Consider the following 22,602-nt stretch of genomic DNA (forward strand, 5'->3'; position numbering starts at 1 on the left):
ACCTCTTCCCTGCAACTATCTCTTCTCCGAGTTGGTCCAAGGGTTGTAGGTTATTGTTAAGCTGTTTAACATTGTCTCTTCTCCCTCCGAACAAGAAATCTCATTAACAAGAACTTCACTTCCAGTTCTTTTATGCCTACTTCATTCTCCCTTATGAAATTCCTAACAAGTTAGAAATGGTCAGAAATGTACGAGAAAGTATCGATAAAAGATATACAGGTAAAAGGGTATGAAAAATTAACAAACCAGAGATTATCACAAGTAGATAATTAACCTCCTGTAGAGAGAAACTGTGAACAACAGCCACTAAATAATAATTGGATACTGCCAAACCATGAGTTTACAGTTTGGCAAAAGCCATCTATAATCAAGAAAGCAAGGAGAGCAGGGAAGAATATTAACCAGGAAGGATAAAATGCAGAGGAGTGGTTTTCATTTCTGCTTTAAAATCCTTTGCTCTCTCCATATTAAAATGGAACAGACATATTCCCCCCTTCAAATGTATTTATATCCAAGAAGGCCATGATACTGAGAATGGAAGAATTCCTGACTAGAAAGCAAAATAAATTTCTAAATTTCAATTTCATGTTAATGTAGTTAACAAATGTAATATAGCATGGGACTTTTTAAAATTATGTTGTGTTTTGGAATTGTAAACAGCTTTAGCAAGAGGAGCAGAAATAAGGACAAATGAAGCTCCAGTGAATACAAAGCAGGCATTCAAAATGAGATCAGCTGTTGGCACAGATGTGAGTAGATATAACTTTGGGCCTTTAGGACTTCTACAAGCAGGCGTATTTGCTTGGTTTTTTACAGTAATGAATACAAGAATCTAGAAATAGAGTTGTTAATCCATCAATGGCCTTCCTCTAACTTTATTATACATTTTCCCATATCATTTCATGTAAATGGATTCATAAAATCTAGGAAAATCCTTCCTCTTTCTGGTAGAAATCAAAGTGTCATTTATTCTTACAGGAGATCAAATTTAGCATATTTAAAATATATTTAGGCAGCAGCTCTTTCCGCCCATGGGTCCTGTTCCCATGCTTTGATAAACCACCATTTTGCACCAAAATAAATAAATAAATAAAATATATTTAATATTTCAGGCCTAGTAACAATCAGACTTCCCTCTTTCATATATTCAAGCATTCATTCCTTCAAAACACAAAGCCACTCTCAGATTGATTATAAGTATATGTCTGAGTTTTATTTCAAACTTGTCTTAAAAAAAGAGGCTTTCTGAAAAGTCCAACTCAAAGAATCTATCTTGGCAGAGACATTTTACAGAGGAAACGATGGTTAGAGAGTTATGGTTGACTGGATTTAAAAAAGAAGACAACTATCCAGTTAAGGACAATTAGCCTCTTTGTATTATTGGTTAAAAGTCTTAAACTAGTTTGAAGACAACAGTCAATGGAGAGGGTGTCCTAGAAACTCTTAAGCTCATTAAAGTCTATCAAAAAAATTAGCCAAATATTTTATCAAGAATGCTAAACTATGTTTGGTGACGAATGTTAACTAAATTTATTTTATTTATTTATTTATTTATTTATTTATTTATTTATATGCAAGTATCAAACCATTATGTCGTACACCTGAAACTAACATAATGCTATATGTCAATTATACCTCAATTTTTTTTAAAAAAAGAATGCTCATTATTCCCCAGGAAGAGCAGATATTCATATTAGACCACAAAGTTCTGCCCCCATTCAGATTTAGGACAACTTTTTTTTCTCACATTTACTGGAGGCATTTTATTCCATGCTAAGAAATTTGGGTTTCTGGACTATCGAAATTATTGAAGGATTTTAAACAGGGATGCGGCATGATCAGATTTTTATTTAAGACAGCATTCTCTCCAGTGTTAGATATTGATTAAAATGGATGAGACTGGAATCAGGTGATGGGTATTAAGGAGGGCACGTATTGCATGGAGCACTGAGTGTTATACGCAAACAATGAATCATGGAACACTACATCAAAAACTAATGATGTACAGTATGGTAACTAACATAACATAATAAAAAATTTAAAAAAGAAAAAGGAAACTATAGTAGCAGTCCAATTTAATTCAATAAATAACCACTCTGTACCATGCCTTTTGCTCAGCACTGGAGACAGTTTTTGTCCCACTTCTTAGCTGAGTTGAGGAAATGAGACAGAAGCCTGGCTCCACCACATACTATCTGTGCAACTCTAAGCAAGTTAGTTATCATCTTTGCTTCCTCGTCTGTTGAATCGGGATAATGATAGGACCCATATCAAAGAAAGGCTGTGAAAATGAGTTAATGAATGCAAATGGCTTAGAACAGCATCTCACACATAGTAAGCAATCAGTAAATGTTAGGTATTATTATTATTATTATTATTATCATTATTATTATAATAAGGGATTATCTCACAGCAATGTAAGAAGGGCTGTGAATAAAATTATCTGTAGGATGCTTTAGGGGTAGGAAGTCTCACTTTGCTGAGTGAAGGGATAGTAAAAGCCTGAGTTAAGGGAGGAACTAGGGAAGTACAGAGGAAGTGATGGGTGCAAGAAATGATACAGAGGTAGAATCCAAAGGGCTCAGTGAGCCATGAAATGCTGGGATGACAGAGCAGAAGGAGTCCATCATGATTCCCAGGTTTCCAGCTTGGGCAACTGGGTGAAAAGTGATGCCATCAACCCAAAGGAAAACAGGTGTGGGTTCATGCTCTATCAAGTAATCATGCATGAGTCATTAGAATTTGCTAAATTACCCAATTAATACCCAAGATACAATTCCTAGTTAACAGTGGCAAAAAGGTCATACAAATCTTATCAGAGTTGCTACTTAATATCCTCAACTGGAAACAGTTACTATTATGGAAGGCACATTAAAATCCTAAACTCGATTATGGCAGAAATCTAATTAATTGCTCAAGTATTTTCCAAATGTCCCATACTGTTGGCCTAATATCTATGACTTATTAACTCGGATGAATATAATGTAGGTTAACTGAGTGGTTCTCAACCCTGCTTGTGCATTAGAATCATCAAAGGGAGCTTTAAAAAAATGCTAATATTACTAGTATTTTTAGGCCTCACCCCCAGATATGATCATTTTAATTGATTTGGGGTAGGTTCTGGGGTGAATATTTTTTAAAGCTCCCCAGGTGATACTAATATACAAGTAGTGTGGAAAAACAGTGGGTTACCATCAGTAAGAATGTATAATATATGGTCACAAGGAAACGTAGAAATATTCCAGTTTTGGAACTTTGTTTTTAATCCATGGAAACATATGGTCAACAAAGTCTTATAATATTATGTAAAAAAGTAAAATGGAGAAAAGTAGAGTTGTTCTAATTAGGCAGTAGAAGTCAGGAGGGAAGCTTTGTCTGGTAGGCCTCCCCCTCACCCCTGTCCCATCTCTCTTATATACACTTCCTTGATGCTGATCCCCGTCCTCCAGCCCCCAAGAATTCTCCATATAATAATTTTTAAAAATCCTTATGACTAAAAAAAAAATGTCATTCTCTCATTCATGAAATATTTTTAAGCTCTAACAACATGACTGGTGCTAATATATGAGAACATTTCATATTTTAGAGGGGAAAACAGACAAATGACAAGTGTATATAGAAGAAAATATGAGGAAATTCATCTATATCTTGGAAGTCGGGAAATCTTTCCTAATGATAACTCAAAATCTAGTAACTACATGGAAAAAGATTAATAAATTTGGTTATTAAAAACTTTGCGAGGCAATAGACTATTATAAGCAAAGTTTTCATCACAAGAAAACAAAATTTTGTAACTATGTAAGGTGACAGATGTTAACTATACTTATGGTGATTACCATTTCACAATATACACAACAGCGAATCATTATGTTGCACGCTTGAAACCAATACAGTTGACCCTTGAACAACACAAAGAGAAGATTCAAATTACTAAAACAGAAATAAAAAGAATTATGAAAAAATGATGAGCAATTGTACACTACAAATTAGATAAACTAAATGAAATGAAGAAATTCCTAGAAAGATGACAGAAACTGATTCAAGGGAAAAAGAACATCTGAATAGACCTATAACAAGTAAAGAGGTTAAATTAGTGATTTTATTTTCTTAAAGATTTCATTTACTTATTTGAGAGAGAGTATGAGAGAGAGAGCACAAGGGGGGGAAGGGGCAGAGGGAGAGGGAAAAGCAGGAAGCCCAACTCAGGGCATGATCCCAGGACCCCAAGATCATGACCTGAGCCAAAGGCAGACACTTAACCGACTGAGCCACCCAGGCACCTCACCCAGTAATATTTATTAAACTCAATCCAGCAACATATAAAAAGAACCGTACACCATGACCTACTGAGACTTATCCCAGGAATGCAAGGTTTTTCAACACACACACACAAAATCAATAAAATACAACATATTAATAGAATAAAGGACAAAAACTACATAATCACCTCAACAGGTGCAGAAGAAGTACTCAACAAGATCCAGCAGGCTTACATGATAAAAAGACAACAACTGGTAGAAGAGGGCTTCCTCAACCTGATAAAGAACATCTACGAAAAATCCACAACTAACATTAACACACTTAATGGTGAACTGAAAGGTTCTGCTCCCACCACTTCTATTCAATATTGCACTGGAGATTCTAGCCAGGGCAATTAGGGAAGAAAAATAAATAAAAGGCATCCAGATTGGAAAGGAAGAAGCAAAATTATTTCAGATGACATGACCTTATATATAGAAAATTATAAAAAATCCCAAAGAATACACAAATAAACCATTAGGACTAATAAACAGATTCAGCAAGGTTGCAGGTAACAGATAAACACATAAAAATTAATTGTATTTCAGGGGCATGTGAGTGGTACAGTTAAAGCTTCCAACTCTCGGTTTTGGCTCAGGTCTGACTTTGAAGTGGTAGGATCAGGCCCTGCATTGGGCTCTGCACTCAGCATAGAATCTACTTGAGTTTCTCTCTCAATTTCCATCTGCCCCTCCCCTCCCTTTCTCTCAAATAAATAAATAAATGTTTTTAAAAAATAACTGTGTTTCAATATACTAGCAATGAATAATCCATAAACAAAACTGAGGAAACAATTCCATTTACAATAATATCAAAAAGAATGAAATACTTAGGAATAAATCCAACTGAAGTGCCAGACTTGGCCACTAAACTATAAAATACTGCTGAAGAAAACTAAAGAAGACCTAAATAAATGAAAAGACATCCCATGTCCATTAAAGAGCGCACTTGTGATGAGCACCAGGTGATACATGGAAGTGCTAAATCACTATACTGTACACCTGAAACTAATACTATACTATATGATAACTAACTGGAATTTAAATAAAAACTTTAAAAAAAAGACATCCCATGTTCATTGATTGGAAAACTCAGTAATGATAAATGGCAATAGCCCCCACATTGACCTACAGATTCAATGCAATCCCCATCAAAAATCCACATGCCTTTTGGTTTTTTTGCAGGAAATGACAAGCCGATCCTAAAATTCAAATATAAAAGCAATGGACCTAGAATAACCAAAACAATGTGAAAAAGAGGGACAAAGTTGAAGGACTCACACTTTCCATTTCAAAACATTCTACACAGCTACAGTAGTCAAAACTGTGTAGTACTAGCATAAGGACAGACATTTTGAACAGAGGTGCCAATATAATTAAATGAGGAAATAGTCTTTTGAACATATAACAGTGAAACGACTGGATACTCACATGCAAAAAAATTAAGTTGTACCCCTTATTTAAACCCTCCATAAAAATAAACTCCAATAGATCGAGGATCTAAATGGAAGAGCCAAAACTACAAATCCTTAGAAGAAAATATAATTGTAAATTTTTGTGACCTTGTGACGCCAAAAGTATAAGCAACCAAAGAAAAAAATTAGATAAATTAGACTCAGAATTAAAAACTTTTGTACTTCAGGGGCGCCTGGGTGGCACAGCGGTTAAGCATCTGCCTTTGGCTCAGGGCGTGATCACGGCGTTATGGCATTGAGCCCCACATCAGGCTCCTCCGCTATGAGCCTGCTTCTTCCTCTCCCGCTCCCCCTGCTTGTGTTCCCTCTCTCACTGGCTATCTCTATCTGTGTTAAATAAATAAATAAAATCTTTAAAAAAAAAAAAAAAACTTTTGTACTTCAAATATATGTCTAGTAAAGTGAAAAGACAACCCACAGAATGAAGAAAATATTTATAAATATATATCTGATAAATCTCTAAAATTCAGAAAATATTTAAAAATTATTACAACCCAACTATAAAAAGAAAATACAGGGGCTTGAATAGACACAAAGGATCAGAATAGATACTTCTCCAAAGACATAAAAATGGCCAATGAACACATGAAAAGATGTTCAACATAATTAGTCATTAGACAAGTACAAATCAAAACCGCAGAGATACTACTTTATACCTACTATTATGGCTTTAACCAAAAAGATGGACAATAACATGTACTGAAGAGGATTTGGGGAAATTGGAACCCTCATGCATTTCTGGTGGGAATGAAGAATGCGGCAACCACTGTAAAAATACCTCCTCAAAATATTTAACATGGACTTACCGTATGATCCAGCAATTCCACTCCTAAGTATATATCCAAGAAAAGTGAAAACATGCTCACATAAAAACTTGTACAAAAATGTTCAGAACACTACAGGGTATTACGCTAAGCGAAGTAAGTCAACCAGAGAAAAACAATTATCATGATTTCACTCATATGTGAAATTTAAGAAACAAAACAGAGGATCATAGGGGAGGGAAGGGAAAAATAAAATAAGCCAAAATCAGAGAGGGAGACAAACCATAAGAGCCTCTTAACTAAACAAACTGAGGGTTGCTGAAGGGGAAGGGGTTGGGGGAATGGGGTAACTAGGTGATGGACATTAAAGAGGGCATGTGATGTAATGAGCACTGGGTGTTATATACAACTGATGAATCACTAAATTCTACCTCTGAAACTACTAATACACTACATGTTAATTTATTTTTTTAAAAGATCTCATTTATTTATTTGAGAGAGAGTGCAGAGCAAGAGAGAGAGAGCATGAGCAGGGGAAGGGGCAGAGAGAGAGGAGAAGCAGACTCCGTCCACTGAGCAGGGAGCCAGATGTGGGGCTCAATCCCAGAACCCTGGGATCACAACCAGAGCTGAAGGCTGATGCCGAACCAACTGAGCCACCCAGGTGGCCCTGTGAATTACATTTCAAAAAGGGAGGCAGGGATCTCTTCCATCCCCAAGTCCTAATCTTCTTTTCCAGAGGCAACTAATGTTATTTGTTTCTTGGGTACCATTCCTGAAATAGACTATACATAAATATGCATATTTATGTGTCTATAAGTCCCTTGTTAAAAACAGAAATATGAGCATAGCAGATACATTATGTCCTAGACTTTCCTCTTTACAATGTAACTTCAACATCATTGAAGTTACATTGCTCTTTATAACTTAGTGATTATTCCATTTCAATATATGTAAGTATTCCTCATTCCTCTTTATTTTTTAGACATGCTATATAAATTGTTTGACAGTCTTTTGTCACTACAAATAATGTTGCAGTTAATTCCCTTATATATATTTCCATTACATGTGTATTAGTGGAACACATTTCTAGAAGTAAAATTCCTGGTTTAAAACGTGGTTTTTTTAATTTTGATAGACTGCCATTATTGATTTTATGTCTTTCTTACTAGATTATGAGTTCTCTGAGGACAGGGACCATTTCTGTTTGGTTAGCCAGGGTAACCTAGATTCTAACATATTGCCTGACATGCTGCTTTATTTATTTGTAGATGAACAAGCCTTTGTGCTTTGTCATACAAAGTGTCAAATGGAGATTCGAAGCAACATCATTAAAAAAAAAAAAAAAAGACCACTATTCAGTTTATAGAGAAAAGAATTCTTTGGGGATTGGTTTTTGTTTGTTTGTCTTTACTTTTCATCCAGTTGTTATTTTTTTCCTTTTCAACTCCAGTATTATTTCAAAAATTATGGGATCAGGGGCACCTCGCTGACTCAGTCCGTGGAGTATGCAACTCTTGGGCTCAGGGTAATGAGTTTGAGCCCCACACTGAGCGCAGGGATTACTTAAAAATAAAATCTTTTTTAAAAAAATTATGGGGGGGGCACCTAGGTGGCTCAGTCAGTTAAGTGTCTGCCTTCGGCTCAGGTCATGATCCCAGGTCCTCGGACTGAGCCCTGCATTGGGCGCCCTGCTCAGCGGGGAGTTTGTTTCTCCCTCTGCCCCTCCCCACTGCTCATCCTCTCTCTCTCTCTCTCTCTCTCCCAAACAAAGCGAATCAAAAAAAAAAAAATTTATGGAATCAATTGCAACGTGTCATTCTAAGAAATACAGATCCTTAATTTCATCTGAAGATATCAACATGTTTTATTAAATAAATGCTTGCTTCTTATAAATTCATTTCCGTTCATCAAAAAAGGGAGAATGGAGGGGTCGATTCGCAAATTTAAGAAACCCAATAGCGACACCTGCTGGAGAAAATGTCAGAATATGTTTTGAATCCATTAAATCAAACATTTTATATCAGTTTGTTTCTATTAACTGGAAGGAATTTGTTATTTTACCATAGGAGTGTTTGTAATATAATTATATTTACAGAAGGTTCTTTGATGCTCTATAAAGTCACAATTAAAAAATTTTTTCCAGGATAAAGTCATTTTGGGAACTGACTACCCCTTTCCACTAGGGGAGCTAGAACCTGGGAAATTGATAGAGTCCATGGAAGAATTTGAAGAAGAAACAAAGGTATATGCCTTTTACTTCACAGTCTTCCTGAGCTTTCCCGCTCTAATTCTTTGGTTTCAGTGTACTTTGACATGTGACAACAAAGAACAAGGGAAACATTATGCTTAATATTCCTAGAATTGTTACTAGAAAGAGTGGAACTATTAAAGGGCAAAGGAAGATGTGGTGTATATATATATACAACGAAATATTACTCAGCCATAACAAAGAATGAAATCTTGTCATTTGCAATGACGCAATTGGAGCTAGAGAGTATAATGCTAAGTGAAAGAAGTCGGTCAGAGAAAGACAAATACCATATGATTTCATGCATATGTGAAATTTAAGAAACAAAACAAACAAAGGGGAAAAAAGAGACAAACGACAAAACAGACTCTTAACTATAGAGAACAAACAGATGGTTTCCAGAGGGGAGGTGGGTGAGGGGATGGGTGAAATAGGTGATGGAGATTAAGGGTACATTTATCTTGAGAGCACTGAGTAGAACTACTGAATCAGTACATCATACATCTGAAACTAACTTTATGTTAACTACACTGGAATTAAATTTTTTAATTATGTTTTTAAAAAGCTGAAAGTCAATCTAGTACAACTAAATTCATAAAGCCAAGAACAAAAGCTATAAAGAAACATATCATAATCAGATATCTATGCTTGTATGTTAGATGCACCCAAAAAATGTCTCTTTTTCCTTTAACATTTCTGTAACAAATCTACCAATCTCAAAAACTGTAATGATTCTGGTTATTTGGATATTGAGACTAGTCTTGATTAAAAAGGACTCAAAGAACCAGAACTCTCAAGTAACCGGATTTTTTTCTTTTGGCATTTGATTTTTAGGGTGGGTAAATGATACTAAAAGGTACTGTAATGCTGCCACTGCCTATTCTACCCCTTTGGCTTATGAACCACGATGAATTTAAAATGAGAATCCATGTCTTCAGATCCTCTCTCCTTTGTCATCCCCCCCCATCCTACCCCTATCCTACCACAAAACAAGTTGTTCCTAAGGGATTCACTGCCAATCACAACTGAGGTCAATGGTGGCCAAAGATGAAGACATAGGGACACATAAACTCTTAACAAATTTTATAAAAGCCTCAGTCATAGGGCACCTGGGTGGCTCAGTCAGTTAAGCATCTGCCTTCTGCTCAGGTTGTGACCCAGGGGTCCTGAGACTGAGCTCAGCAGGGAGTCTGCTTCTCCCTCTCCTCCTGCTCATGCTCTCTCTTTCTCTCTCTCTGAAGTAAATAACCTTAAAAAAAAAAGTCTCAGTCATAATCCTTTTGCATAATCCCTTACTTTCTTCTAAACTAGAATTCAAGTTCCCTTAACCAAAATTAAACTGAAACCAAATTACCCTAAGTCTCCTGATTAAACCTTTAATAGAATAATAATCATTACTATTTTTGCCTCTAGTTATTTATTTTATGTGCTTATGACTTTTAAGGTCCAAGTTTTAAAAAAAACCCTTACATGAAAATGTTATACCCACAAATGCATGACATTCTGTACCAGGTTACTGTAAAATTGTTTATAATAAAAGACTGAAACAATCTACAAGGGAATAGTTAAATAAGTAATATATGCAGACAATGGAATGTATATAGCCATAAAAAAATTAAAAATCAATTTCCAAAGTACCTTAAGTTTAAAAAGCAAGGTACAAAACAACGCATACAGTGTACTTCTATTTGTGTATAATACACTATCCATTTATGAAAAAAGTCCATATACCTAAATATAAGTATTTACTTATTATGCATAAAGTATCTCTGGGAAAACAGACAAACTGATAACTCTGGGAAGAAAATGTACTGGTTGGATGGCAATAGTGAAAGGAAGCATCCATTTTAAACCCTTTGAATTTTGAGCCATATAAAGGTGAATTTCACTAAAAAAAATTTAGATGAAAGAAACCCATTTGATGGCCACAGCAACAGTGGGAGGCAGACAGGCAGATGCATTCCACCATGTAGATGGAGAGGAGGAAAACAAGATTTGAGTGCTGGGCGATTTGCCAAAGGCAATATTAACCATTAGATTATAGCACATGGACCCAACCCCAAATCCGACATGCCAAATCTTCTTCAAATGATGGTACCAACCTATTTTTAAAAGTAAAGCAAACAGTTTTCTCAGAGCAGCAATAGTCACTTCTAAATCTTCCTTTAGACAGATGACTGAAGTGTGTATCAAGGAAGAACCCTTAGTAAGAGGTCCCCACCTCAAATCCCCCACTCTCCAAGGCTGTATAAGAACCCTGAAGCGGTCAAAATATATAGAGGCGCATTAATATCCACAGATGTTACACAACCCCATACATGTTTCCTTCTACTCTCAGCTACATGGTGCCCTTTGCAAGCTGGACATATATCAAGTAAGTTACCCCTTAACTCACAGGATTTTTTTTTTAAGATTTTATTTATTTATTTGAGAGAGAGAGTGGGAGCACATGCGCATGAGCAGGGGAGGGGCAGAGGAAGCCACAGACTCCCCACTGAACAGGGAGCCCAATGCAGGGCTCTATCCCAGGACCTGAGCGGAAGGCATATGATTAACCGACTGAGCAACCCAGGCGCCCCAGCTCACAGGAGTTCCTGCTGTGGGGTTGACCTAGTCTATAACTGGAAAGAAAGTGAAGAAAAATTGGGCAGTCCTTTTTTCATCTGAAATCTATAAATATACATATTTGTACCATATTCTGAGGTGTTTCATTTATCACTTCTCTTGTGTCAAAAGAACTTACCTTTTATTCAGGGCCATGTGAAGGGACAACACATGTCTAAAAACTGGAGGATGTCCGGATGACTTCTGGATACCATTTCCAGCTCACCTGTCCACAGACCTAAACTATACCTGTTCTCTATGAAGTTGACCTTTGAACAACACAGAGTTAGGGGCATTGACTCCTACATTGAAATCCACACATAACCTTTGGCTCCCCAAAAACTTAACTACTAATAGCCTGCTGTTGACCAAAAGCCTTACTATAACATAGCTGATTAACACATATTCTGTATCTTACTTGTATTATACACTGTATTCTTACAATACCTAACTTTTTACAATTTTTTTCAGTACTTCTAGGCTACACAGTTGTGAGTTTTTTCAAATTGTCACAAATCTCCAAAGAATTTTCCAATATATTTATTGAAAAAATCTGCATGTAAGTGGACCTGCGTGGTTCAAACTCGTGTCATTCAAGGGTCCACTGTATTTGTCTCTAAATAGTCCTTGAAACCCATTAGAGGGTCCTACAGAGGTTTCCAAAGAAGGGCATTTTTCCTAAGAGGGCTCTCCCCCTTATAATTCTCCTTTCTTCCTATGACCAAATTTCAAACTTAGATTTTAAATATGGGGCAAAACAGGGGTCAAGAGATTCGTGGTTTAACCTGCTAATAGTTTTCCCTCACATTGGGAAATTCATCTTTTAAAAACCTGATAAAGACACTCAGTAAATTATTTTGAAATAACCATTAAATAATACTTTAAAATAAAACCTTTCTTTTCTTTTGCAGGATAAACTCAAAGCTGGCAATGCCCTAGCATTTTTGGGCCTTGAGAGAAAACAATTTGAATGACTGAATTTACTACAAGAGCAAACATTCAAGAAGATATTTTAATTTTGTTTTTAAATATGTATCACACATGCATTACTAAAATCTTATTTTGAACTATTTTACCCAGAAACTGAATATCTACAAATGTTCTAAATTATTCATAACAAAAATGACTCACAGAATGTTTTCATTCTGAAAAACAGCACATTATGTAAATCAAAAATGATCTTCCCAGCACTTTTTAAATTAATGTCAGAAATAAAAAGCAAAGTGTCATTAATGACTTATATGTAGAAAGACAACACCAGACTCATCCTGGAGGGCTGAGGTAGGTTCTCCACTTTGAGCAAGTATATGTGAATAGGGCCCAAATAACCTATTTTCATTCACTTTTAACACCCTCCATTAGTCCACAACTGGGCTGGGAATGCTTTACAATCCAAAAATTAAGGATATACATATTCTATAATCTCTAGAGAGCTTATTATAGTCCCATTAAAGAGCCAAGACACATATTCATGGAATAATTACTAAGCAATACAGTAGGAGGCACAGACGTTTCAGTAAGAAAAATTAATCTGGATTCAAAGTTGGACAGATCTTCACAGAACTTGGGCTGAGTCTCTAAGTATGGACAAGCCTAGCTGGAGGCTGGGAAATAGACCAAGGGGCAAAACTACACTAACAGGGGTTTCAGACTGAATGAGAACTTAACCTATTCTGGAGAAAAATTCCAGTCTATAATTTACTTTTACCAGAAGCTCTTTTAATTTAAAATACTGAGCAAAATGTGTAAAGCTAATTATGGAGACTGAGCAAGGCAATACCAGGGTAGCTTTGTTCTACTTACTTCATTTATGGTTGTCACATCTGGGCTGCTGAAAATGAACTTGGTCCTGGGAGGGGTGATGAACATCTGTGGTTCACGTACGTCTGGCTGAATTCTAAAACCAAATATAATTTTTCAAAATGACCCTCTTGTTTTGGATTCATTCATAGTTCTTTTCCATCCTATAATCCAGAAAACCAAGAGTTGAGTATTGGCATGTAATTTGAGGTGATCTAACTTTTGCTAAACTACACCCATCCCATTATTTTCACTTTATTTAGTTCAGTACTTCCTCTCTTTCCTGCTCCTCCTATTGCTTTCTAGGACTTTACCCACCCACCATTCTGCTTACTACTACAATCTGCCTAAAAAGAAAAACAAAGTTGAGCAAAATGGCAACATGAAGCATATGTTATTGTTTTTTCCTTCCCCATTCTTTGGGGAAATGTTCGTTCTCTTTCATATATTCTATATTTGAACACTGTTTTATTATGAAAAGTAACCTGGTCACCTTATTCAATATCATAGGCAGATTAAGACAGATGAGATAGATATAGACAAGGATATTCATACTCACAGAGGGTTTGTGTGATCTGCCAGGGCTGTAGGAGTGGGGATACCAAAGTAAACAAGAAGCACAAAATTCCTTCTCTGATTACACTTACAATCTGGGGAATAAGAAACACAAGTAAACAAAGGAGAGAGGACAGAAAAAGGAGGAATGGAGCAGAGTAAGAAGGAAAGAAGGGAGGAAGGAAGGAGGGAGAAAACATTTTTTCTTATACTGACAAACACTATAAAGAAATTAAAACAGGGAAATGTATAGAGTGACTAGAGGAAGGATAGGGGATAAAACATTAAATTGTGGGACCAGATAAAGCCTCTTTAGAGAGGACTTTAAACTAAGACTTAAATGGTAAAACGCAATAGCCATGGAGAAGAGCCTTCCAGGCAAAGTGAAAAACCTCTGAGGCAGGAAAGAACTTACGGCAGTTTGTGAACAAGGAGAGAGGTAGGAGGTGAAGCTGAGAAGATAGCCAGATAACTAGGCCATAGGGCAAGAGTTTAGATTTTATATTAAGGTTCACAGGAAGTCATTGGAGTTTTTGAAATAGGTCTGTGATATGTTCTGACTTATGTGTTAAAAAAAGAAAAAACATTAGCAGCTGTGTAGACAATTATTTAAGGGGGTAAAGAAGGGTAGTAGGGAGACAAGGCAAGAAATGGTGACTTGGGCAAGAGTAATAGAATGGGAATGGTGAGATGTGGTTGTAGAGAGAACCAACAGCACTTGATAAATGTGAGAAAGAGGAAAGAAGGGAAGGAAAGAAATCAAGGTTGATTCTCAGGTATCTCTATGTGTGTGTGTACCATACCTTGTTCCATCAATCTCCTATATTTGGACATTATATATAATTTCCAATATTTGCCATTACAAATAATGCTACAAGATTAGATTCATTTTCCACATCATACATAGGAATAACTCCAACATCAACTGGATAAAAGATTTAACTATAAGAAGAGGAAATTATGTCAACACACACACACACACACACACACACACACACACACACACAAATACAATCTGATATAGGGGCACCTGGGTAGCTCTATCAGTTAAGTGGCAGACTCTTGGTTTTGGCTCGTCATGATCTCAGGCTTCTGAGACTGAGCCGCGCAACTGGCTCTGACCTCAGCATGGAGTCTACTTGTCCCTCTCCCTCTGCTCCTTCCCCAAATCGCTCGCTCACTCTGTCTCAAATAAACATATTTATTTGAAAATTTGAATTTGTATATATATGTGAAAATATGTGTATGTGCGTGTGCGTGTGTAGGCAGAAGACCTGAACAGACATTAAAAAAAAAAAAAAAGACATACAGGTGGCCAATGACAAATGATCAACATCATTAATCACCAGAGAAATGCAAATCAAAACCAAAATGAAATATCACCCCACATCAGTCAGAATGGCTGAAATCAAAAAGACAAGAAATAACGAGTGTTGGTGAAGGTGTAGAGAAAAGAGAACCCTTATGCACTGTTGGTAGGAATGTAAATTGGTACAGCTACTCCAGAAAACAGTATGGAAGATCCTCAAAATACTAAAAATAAAAATGCTGTATGATCCAGTAATCCCACTTCTGCATATTTACCTGAGGAAAATGGAAACACTAATTCAAAAAGATATATGCACTTCTGTATTCACTGCAGCATTATTTACAACAACCAAGAAGTGGAAGTAATCCAAGTGTCCACTGATAAATAAATGGATAAAGATGTGGGGTGTGTTTGTGTGTATGTGCGTGTGTACGCACATACATATATATGTTACATATTATATATTCAATTACATATACAACATATATAATATCCCATTGTGTGTATATGCATAATATATATAACAGTATACATTATGTATATTACACACACACATGCACGTACATGCACACCATGGAATAGAATATTACTCAGCCATTAAAAAGAATGAAATCTTGACATTCATGACAACATGGATGGACCTAGAGGGTGTTATGCTAAGGAAAATACGTCAGAGAAAAACATGCCACGTGATTTCACTCACATGTAGAATCGAAACACACACACACACATACACACACACAGAAACAGACTCATAAATACAGAAAACAAACTGGTGATTGCCAGACGGGAGGGGAGTGGGCAATAGGAAAAAGAGGTGAAGGGGATTAAGAGATACAAACTTCCATATATAAAATAAGTAAGTCATGAGAATGAAAAGTACAGCATAGGGATTATAAGCAATAATACTGTAATAACTTGTATGGTGACAGATGGTTACTACACTCATCATGGTGAGCATGATTTGCATAGAATTGCTGAATCACTATCCTGCACACCTGAAACTAATATAGTATCGTATACCAACTATACTTCAATTAAAAAAAGAGAGAAAAAGGGACGCCTGGGTGGCACAGCGGTTAAGCGTCTGCCTTCGGCTCAGGGCGTGATCCCGGCGTTGTGGGATTGAGCCCCACATCAGGCTCCTCCGCTATGAGCCTGCTTCTTCCTCTCCCACTCCCCCTGCTTGTGTTCCCTCTCTCGCTGGCTGTCTCTATCTCTGTCAAATAAATAAATAAAAATCTTTAAAAAAAGAGAGAGAGAGAAAAGGGTCACAGGAATAAAAGGTACAGCATAGGAAATATAGTCAATGGTATTGTAATAGTGCTGCACGGTGACAGCTGTGGCTACACTTGTGATGAGCAGAGTAAATTGTATAGACTTGTTGAGTCACTGTGTTGCACATCTGAAACCAATGTAACATCGTGTGCCAACTATATTTCAACAAAAATTAAATTCAAAAAAATTTTTAAGGAAAAGGAACTATGCAGGCACTAGAAGGAAAGATTAGTGAATTCCTCTTTAATCTAGATATAAAGAAGGGCTTTCCAAGTATGACTCTTCTGTGCAATAATTCTGGGGACATTTAGCCTCTGAGATGTAGTTGATGGTATTAAACTCATCCATATTTTAGACACAGAGTCCCACATTGTTGTTGTTTTGTTTTTTCGTTGAGCATCTGAGTAGATTTATTGCCATTTACTATAATGGGAAGACTATGGGAGAAACAGGCTTGGGATGCAAGAGGATCAATAGTTTTGTTGTTGGACTTGTTATATTTCAGATGCTTCTTAGACATTTAAGTAAAAATGTCCAGGAAATAGTTGGGTATACTAGTCTGGAGAGCTCAGGAGAGAGATTAGGGAGAGGTCATTAGTATATAAAAGGTATTTGAAGAAATGAGACTGGATTATATCACTGGGAGAAAAAGTAGAGCACATAATCAAAAGAACCCAGGACTAACTCTTAGAACTACCAACACTTGGAGGTCAGATGGAGGAGCCAGCACTGGGAACTGAGTAATGTCCAGTGAGGTAGGAGGAAAACCAGGAAAATGTGGAAGTCAAGGGAAGACAAAGTTTAAAGAACTCCTAAGAGCCTTAGGCATAAAAAAAAAAAAAAAAACCCAAAGCTACAATGCTATACTATTTTAGAGAATCATATGCCCCCAAGTGTAACTCAATCACTTTATCCACAAATTTAATTCCACTTCCTACAGTCCCAACTCTGATTAGTAGCATCACCCAGTCACCTAAATTCCCTCCTTCACACATATTAAATCTGCCATTAAATCCAATAGAGTCTACCATTTTTGTTTCTTCCACTTCTTATCTCTTTTTTCTTCCCCATATCTTCCAACTAAATTCGGGTTCTCATCTCTCACCAGGACTAGTGAATATATACCCCTGCTTCTGGGCTTAGTCTGGTACAATCCATCTTCCACCTTGTTGCCAGAGGAAAATTTCCAAATTACATTTCAGATCATATTATCCTTTCTCTCAAAATTCTTCAGTACCTAAAGTGGTCCCTAGGCTTCTCGATTTCATTAATCTATGTCTTCCCCTTTTAAAAATTGTACTGACATCTCTAATAGAACACACCTCTCATTTTGAATTGCAACTGCTATCTTTCCAATACACTGGGACTGCCTTGAGAGCAGGAGCTATGCCTTCACCCACTTATTTACTCATTCACAGGTGTTTGACAGTATTTATTGGGGGCTTATTTAGTGCCAAGAATCATTATAGGTGCTGGGATAATGTAAAAAAAAAAAAAAAAAAACCATGGTTCTTGCCCTCAATTGTGTTTATGATCTAGTGAGGGAGACGGGTATCAGTTAAGTAACAAATGGATATAAAATTGCTACCATGACAAGAGCTAGGAAGGAGAGGCACATAGAGGGTAAAAAGCTTATAAAAAGAAATTTGGCCTAATCACAATTGGGAAGAGACTTTTCAGAAGAAATGTTCCTTGAGCTGTGATTGGAAGCAAGAGGTGAGAGGTAAAGGTAAAGAGATGAAGAGGAGAGAGGGAAGAGTATTCAAGACAGAGGGAACAGCATAAATGACAACCTTATGGCAGGAGAGAGAGCACATCAAGAAATAAGACCACTGAGGATGTGAGGGCGATCTGGCTGTGACATCTGTCACCCCACTGATCGCCAGGGTTGATTCGGCTGATCTGGCTGGCTAGGCAGGTGTCCCCTTCCTCCCTCACCGCTCCATGTGCGTCCCTCCTGAAGCTGCGTGCTCAGTCGAAGAGGACGACCTTCCCCGATAGAGGAGGACCGTTCTTCGGTCAAGGGTATACGAGTAGCTGCGCTCCCCTTCTAGAACCTCCAAACAAGCTCTCAAGAAATAAGACCANCGTGCTCAGTCGAAGAGGACGACCTTCCCCGATAGAGGAGGACCGTTCTTTGGTCAAGGGTATACGAGTAGCTGCGCTCCCCTTCTAGAACCTCCAAACAAGCTCTCAAGAAATAAGACCACTGAGGCTGGAGGTGAGAAAACAAGACATTTTTGGCAAATGTAGTAAGTGGCAAGATCATGTGAGGCCACAGTTCAGTGAAAGAATATTATCTGTCAAAAAGCAATGAAGTCTTTAAGTAGGGGATGACATGACTGGAGTTGATTTTGAAATGACCCTTCTGGCCCTAAAACACTGCTCTCATGCAGAATCTCAAAATTCTCTCAGGGAAATCACTTTTTCAGCCTTTTCTCTCCTTTGTTATCTAGTATACATACTTCCCCCCAAAATATATCCCTGAGGAAAAAAAAAGTCCCACCACCATCAGATTCCAAAGGACATCTACTCACAGTCATCCAAGCATTTCTCTTCCTTGTACAGTACCCTCCGCCATCTTTTTGATCTCCCCAAGAAGGAAATCAGATCTGACTCAACCCAATTTTTATTACCCAACAAGAAAACATCAACCTATATCCCAGGCAATTACTTAAGATTAACTTAATGAAAATAAATGCCCACTTTGTATTTGCTTAATTTAAGAGTTAAGATTCTGAGGCTCTTTTCCAATCAAATCAAATAAAATTGAACAAAAGTGAAGTTTCCATTTCTAAATATAAAATACTGCTCACTTTTATCAGGTACCTAAAATTTTTAAGTTTTTTCGAAAAGTCAATACATGAATATGTTAGAAGAGTTCAAAAAGATCAAATTCAACCTATCCCAGAAGGAACCATTTTTACCTATTCTTTTGGGTATTCTTTTTTTTTTTTAAAGATTTTATTTATTTATTAGACAGAGATAGAGACAGCCAGCGAGAGAGGGAACACAAGCAGGGGGAGTGGGAGAGGAAGAAGCAGGCTCATAGTGGAGGAGCCTGATGTGGGGCTCGATCCCACAACGCCGAGATCACGCCCTGAGCCGAAGGCAGACGCTTAACCGCTGTGCCACCCAGGCGCCCCTCTTTTGGGTATTCTTGCAAAGACTGTCGATGATTATACAAGTACTTGTATGTGTAGATTCCTTTGTTCATTTAACCAAAGAGTGGCATCTTGCTATTTTTTTTCCCTACTTAATATGTTGGTGATCATTCCACATATAAGCTGCCTTCTTTTTATAACAGTCTATCTTAAGTTGATAACTTTAGTTTGGATGCATTCTAAAGCTTTACAATTTTAAACCCAGTTCCCACATTTTACATCTCTGATGTCACAATTTACATCTTTTTATCCTATGTATCCATTAACAAATTATTATAGTTACAGTTAATATTGCTTTTGTCTTTTAACCTTCACACAAGCTTTATAAGTGATTAACCCAACACCTTCACAACATTATTCTGTTACTATATATTTACCTTTACCAGCTAGATTTACATTTTCCCATGTTTTCCTGTTACGAATTAGTGCCCTTTTATTTCAGCTTAAAGAAGTCCCTTTAACATTTCTTATAAGGCCAATCTAGTAGTGATGAATTCCTTTTGCTTTTCTTTATCTGGAAAACTCTCTCTCCTTCAATTCTGAAGGACAACTTTGCCAGGCATTCTTGGTTGGCAGCTTTCTTTCTTTCAGCACTTTGATTCCTTCTTCTTTTTAATACCTTAACAGCGTTTTGTTGCACAGAGGTACCAAATCATCCAAGCCTCAATTCAAGGACCACTTCCACTGCAGTGATAAACTACAACTAAGAACACCCTCATGACGTAAGATGTTGAATATCTTTTAATTGCCATCTGTGTATCTTCCTTGTGAGGTGTGGGTTCAGATCTTTTACCCAGTTTAAAATTAGGATGTTTCCCTCTCAACAAAGTAGGTTTAGAGGGAACATACCTCAACACAGTAAGAGCCATATAGGAAAAGTCCACAGCTAACATCATACTCAATAATGAAAAACTGACAGCATTTCCTCTAAGGTCAGGAACAAGACAAGAACATCCACTCTCACCACTCCTATTCAACACTGTAGTGGAAGTCCTAGCCACAGCTCAGACAACAAAAAGTAAAAGGCATGCAAATTGGTAAGGAAGAAGTAAAACTGTCACTATTTGCTGATTCTATATATAGAAAACCCTAAAGACTCCACCAAGGGGCACCTGGATGGCTCAACTGATTAAGTGTCCAACTCCTGATTTGGGCTTAGGTCATGATCTCAGGGTGGTGAGATAGAGCCCCTAGTCTGGCTCCACACTCAGCGGAAGGCTTGCTTCCTCTTTCTCCCTCTTCCTCTGTCCCTCGCACACTGTCTCTCTCCCCCATGTTAAATAAATCTTAAAAAAAAAAAAAAAGATTCCACCAAAAAAAACTATGAGAACAGATAAATGAATTCAGTAAAGGAGCAGGATACAAAATTAACATACAGAAATCTGTTCCATTCTGTACATTAATAATGAAGTAGGAGAAAGAGAAATTAAGACAATTCCATTTATAAATGCACCAAAAAGAATAAAATACCTAGGAATAAACTTCACCAAGAAGTTAAAGACTTGTACTCTGAAAACTCTAAAACACGACACACACAAACGGAAAGATATTCCACGCTGATGGACTGGAAGAATCAACATTGGTAAAATGTCCATACTACCCAAAGCAATCTACAGATTTAAAGCAATCCCTATCAAAATGTAACAGCACTCCAGCTGATCCTAAGGGTTAATTTAGGATTAAGTTGACACACACTTACTTGCTGACCTAAGACCTGTGATTTTAACAAGACCAATTTTGCAGAGATTTGCAGACCACTGGCCTTGAGGAGTGAAAGACCAGAACTTTTCCAGGCCACAGAAGCCAGAAATTCTGTTTGAAGCCAACTCAGCTTTCTGATTAGCCTAAAAACTTTTTAGCAAAATGGTTTTTTTTCTTTTTTTAGGTCACACAAATGATTTTACTGAACTTCCTTTTTGTATCTGTAAACCTGGCCCTCCTCTGCAGAAGGAAGAGTACTTCTACACATCATGAAACAAGAACCAGACCCCATGGCACTGAGATAACTTTTATAGCTGGCATCATCAAGTCTTGATGTAATCAAGAAATGTTGCAGGCCACTGCACTCCCTTTGCTGATTAACCACTCTAAATCCCTTTTAAAAGTCCCGGGCCAGCCAGACACCTCAGCATTAGCTTTTGGACAAGAGTCTGCTTTCTCCTCAGGTTGCTGGCTTTCTGAATAAAGCTCAAATTTCTTTGCAATCACAATTTGTCTCTTCAGTAATGGCCTTTCAAGCAACGAGCAGCCAAACTTGGATACGGTAACAAAAATACCAATGGTGTTTTCAACAGAATTAGAACAAATAATACTACAATTTATATAAAACCACAAAACACTTTGAATAATCAAAGCAAGCTTGAGAAAGAAAAAAGCTGGAGGTATCACAATCCCAGATTTCAAGACATACTATAAAGCTGTAATAATCAAAACAGTATAAAAAATAGACACATGGATCAATGGAACAGAATACAGAGCCCAGAAATAAACCCATGCTTACGTGGTCAATTAACATATAATAAAGGAGGCAAGAATATACAATGAGGAAAAGAAAGTCTCTTCACTAAATGGTGCTGGGTAAACTACACAGCTACATGCCAAAGAGTGAAACTGCACGACTGGCTTATACCATATACAAAAGTAAATTCAAAATGGATTAAAGATCTGAAATCATAAAACTCCTAGAAGAAAACATAGGCAGTAATTTCTTGGACATTGACCTTGCAACACCTTTCTACATATGTCTTCTCAGGCAGAAGAAACAAAAGCAAAAATAAACTATTGGGACTACACCAAAACAAAAAGCTTTTGCATGGTGAAGGAAACCAACAACAAAACAAAATGGCAACCTACTGAGAGAAGATATGTGCAAATGATATATACAATAAAGTGTTAATATCCAAAACATATAAAGATCTTATACAAGTCAACACAAATAATAATAATCATCATCATCATCCAATTAAAAATGGGCAGAGGAGGGGCGCCTGGGTGGCTCAGTCGTTTAAGGGTCTGCCTTCAACTCAGCTCATGATCCCAGGGTTCTGGAATCAAAGCTGCCATCGGGCTCCCTGCTCAGCTGGGAGTCTGCTTCTCCCTCTCCC

General features: G+C 37.1%; 1 protein-coding gene and 1 long non-coding RNA gene across 5 annotated transcripts in view; one reads left to right on the plus strand and one right to left on the minus strand.

Moving 5' to 3' along the window:
* The window catches only part of ACMSD (aminocarboxymuconate semialdehyde decarboxylase), a 62,423-nt gene extending 49,989 nt beyond the window's left edge, over positions 1-12,434 (plus strand). For all 3 annotated transcript variants that reach the window (XM_019801248.2, XM_002920718.4, XM_019801250.2), the window contains 2 exons: positions 8,684-8,782; positions 12,304-12,434. In XM_019801248.2, the coding sequence (XP_019656807.1) occupies positions 8,684-8,782; positions 12,304-12,366 (162 nt within the window). In that variant the 3' untranslated portion in view covers positions 12,367-12,434. The remainder of the gene's footprint in view (positions 1-8,683; positions 8,783-12,303) is intronic.
* The window catches only part of LOC109489862, a 154,142-nt gene that overhangs the window by 128,204 nt on the left and 3,336 nt on the right, over positions 1-22,602 (minus strand). Inside the window, exons 2-3 of one of the 2 annotated variants that reach the window (XR_002143004.2) lie at positions 13,752-13,842; positions 13,196-13,289 (exon numbers count right to left, since the gene is read on the minus strand). This is a non-coding gene — a long non-coding RNA (uncharacterized LOC109489862). Of the gene's footprint in view, positions 1-11,668; positions 13,357-13,751; positions 13,843-22,602 lie in introns of those variants that run through there. The other variant, XR_004623447.1, reaches the window with a different exon arrangement.

This window comes from Ailuropoda melanoleuca, chromosome 2 (assembly GCF_002007445.2).
Source record: "Ailuropoda melanoleuca isolate Jingjing chromosome 2, ASM200744v2, whole genome shotgun sequence".
In the NCBI taxonomy this organism is placed as follows: Eukaryota; Metazoa; Chordata; class Mammalia; order Carnivora; family Ursidae; genus Ailuropoda; species Ailuropoda melanoleuca.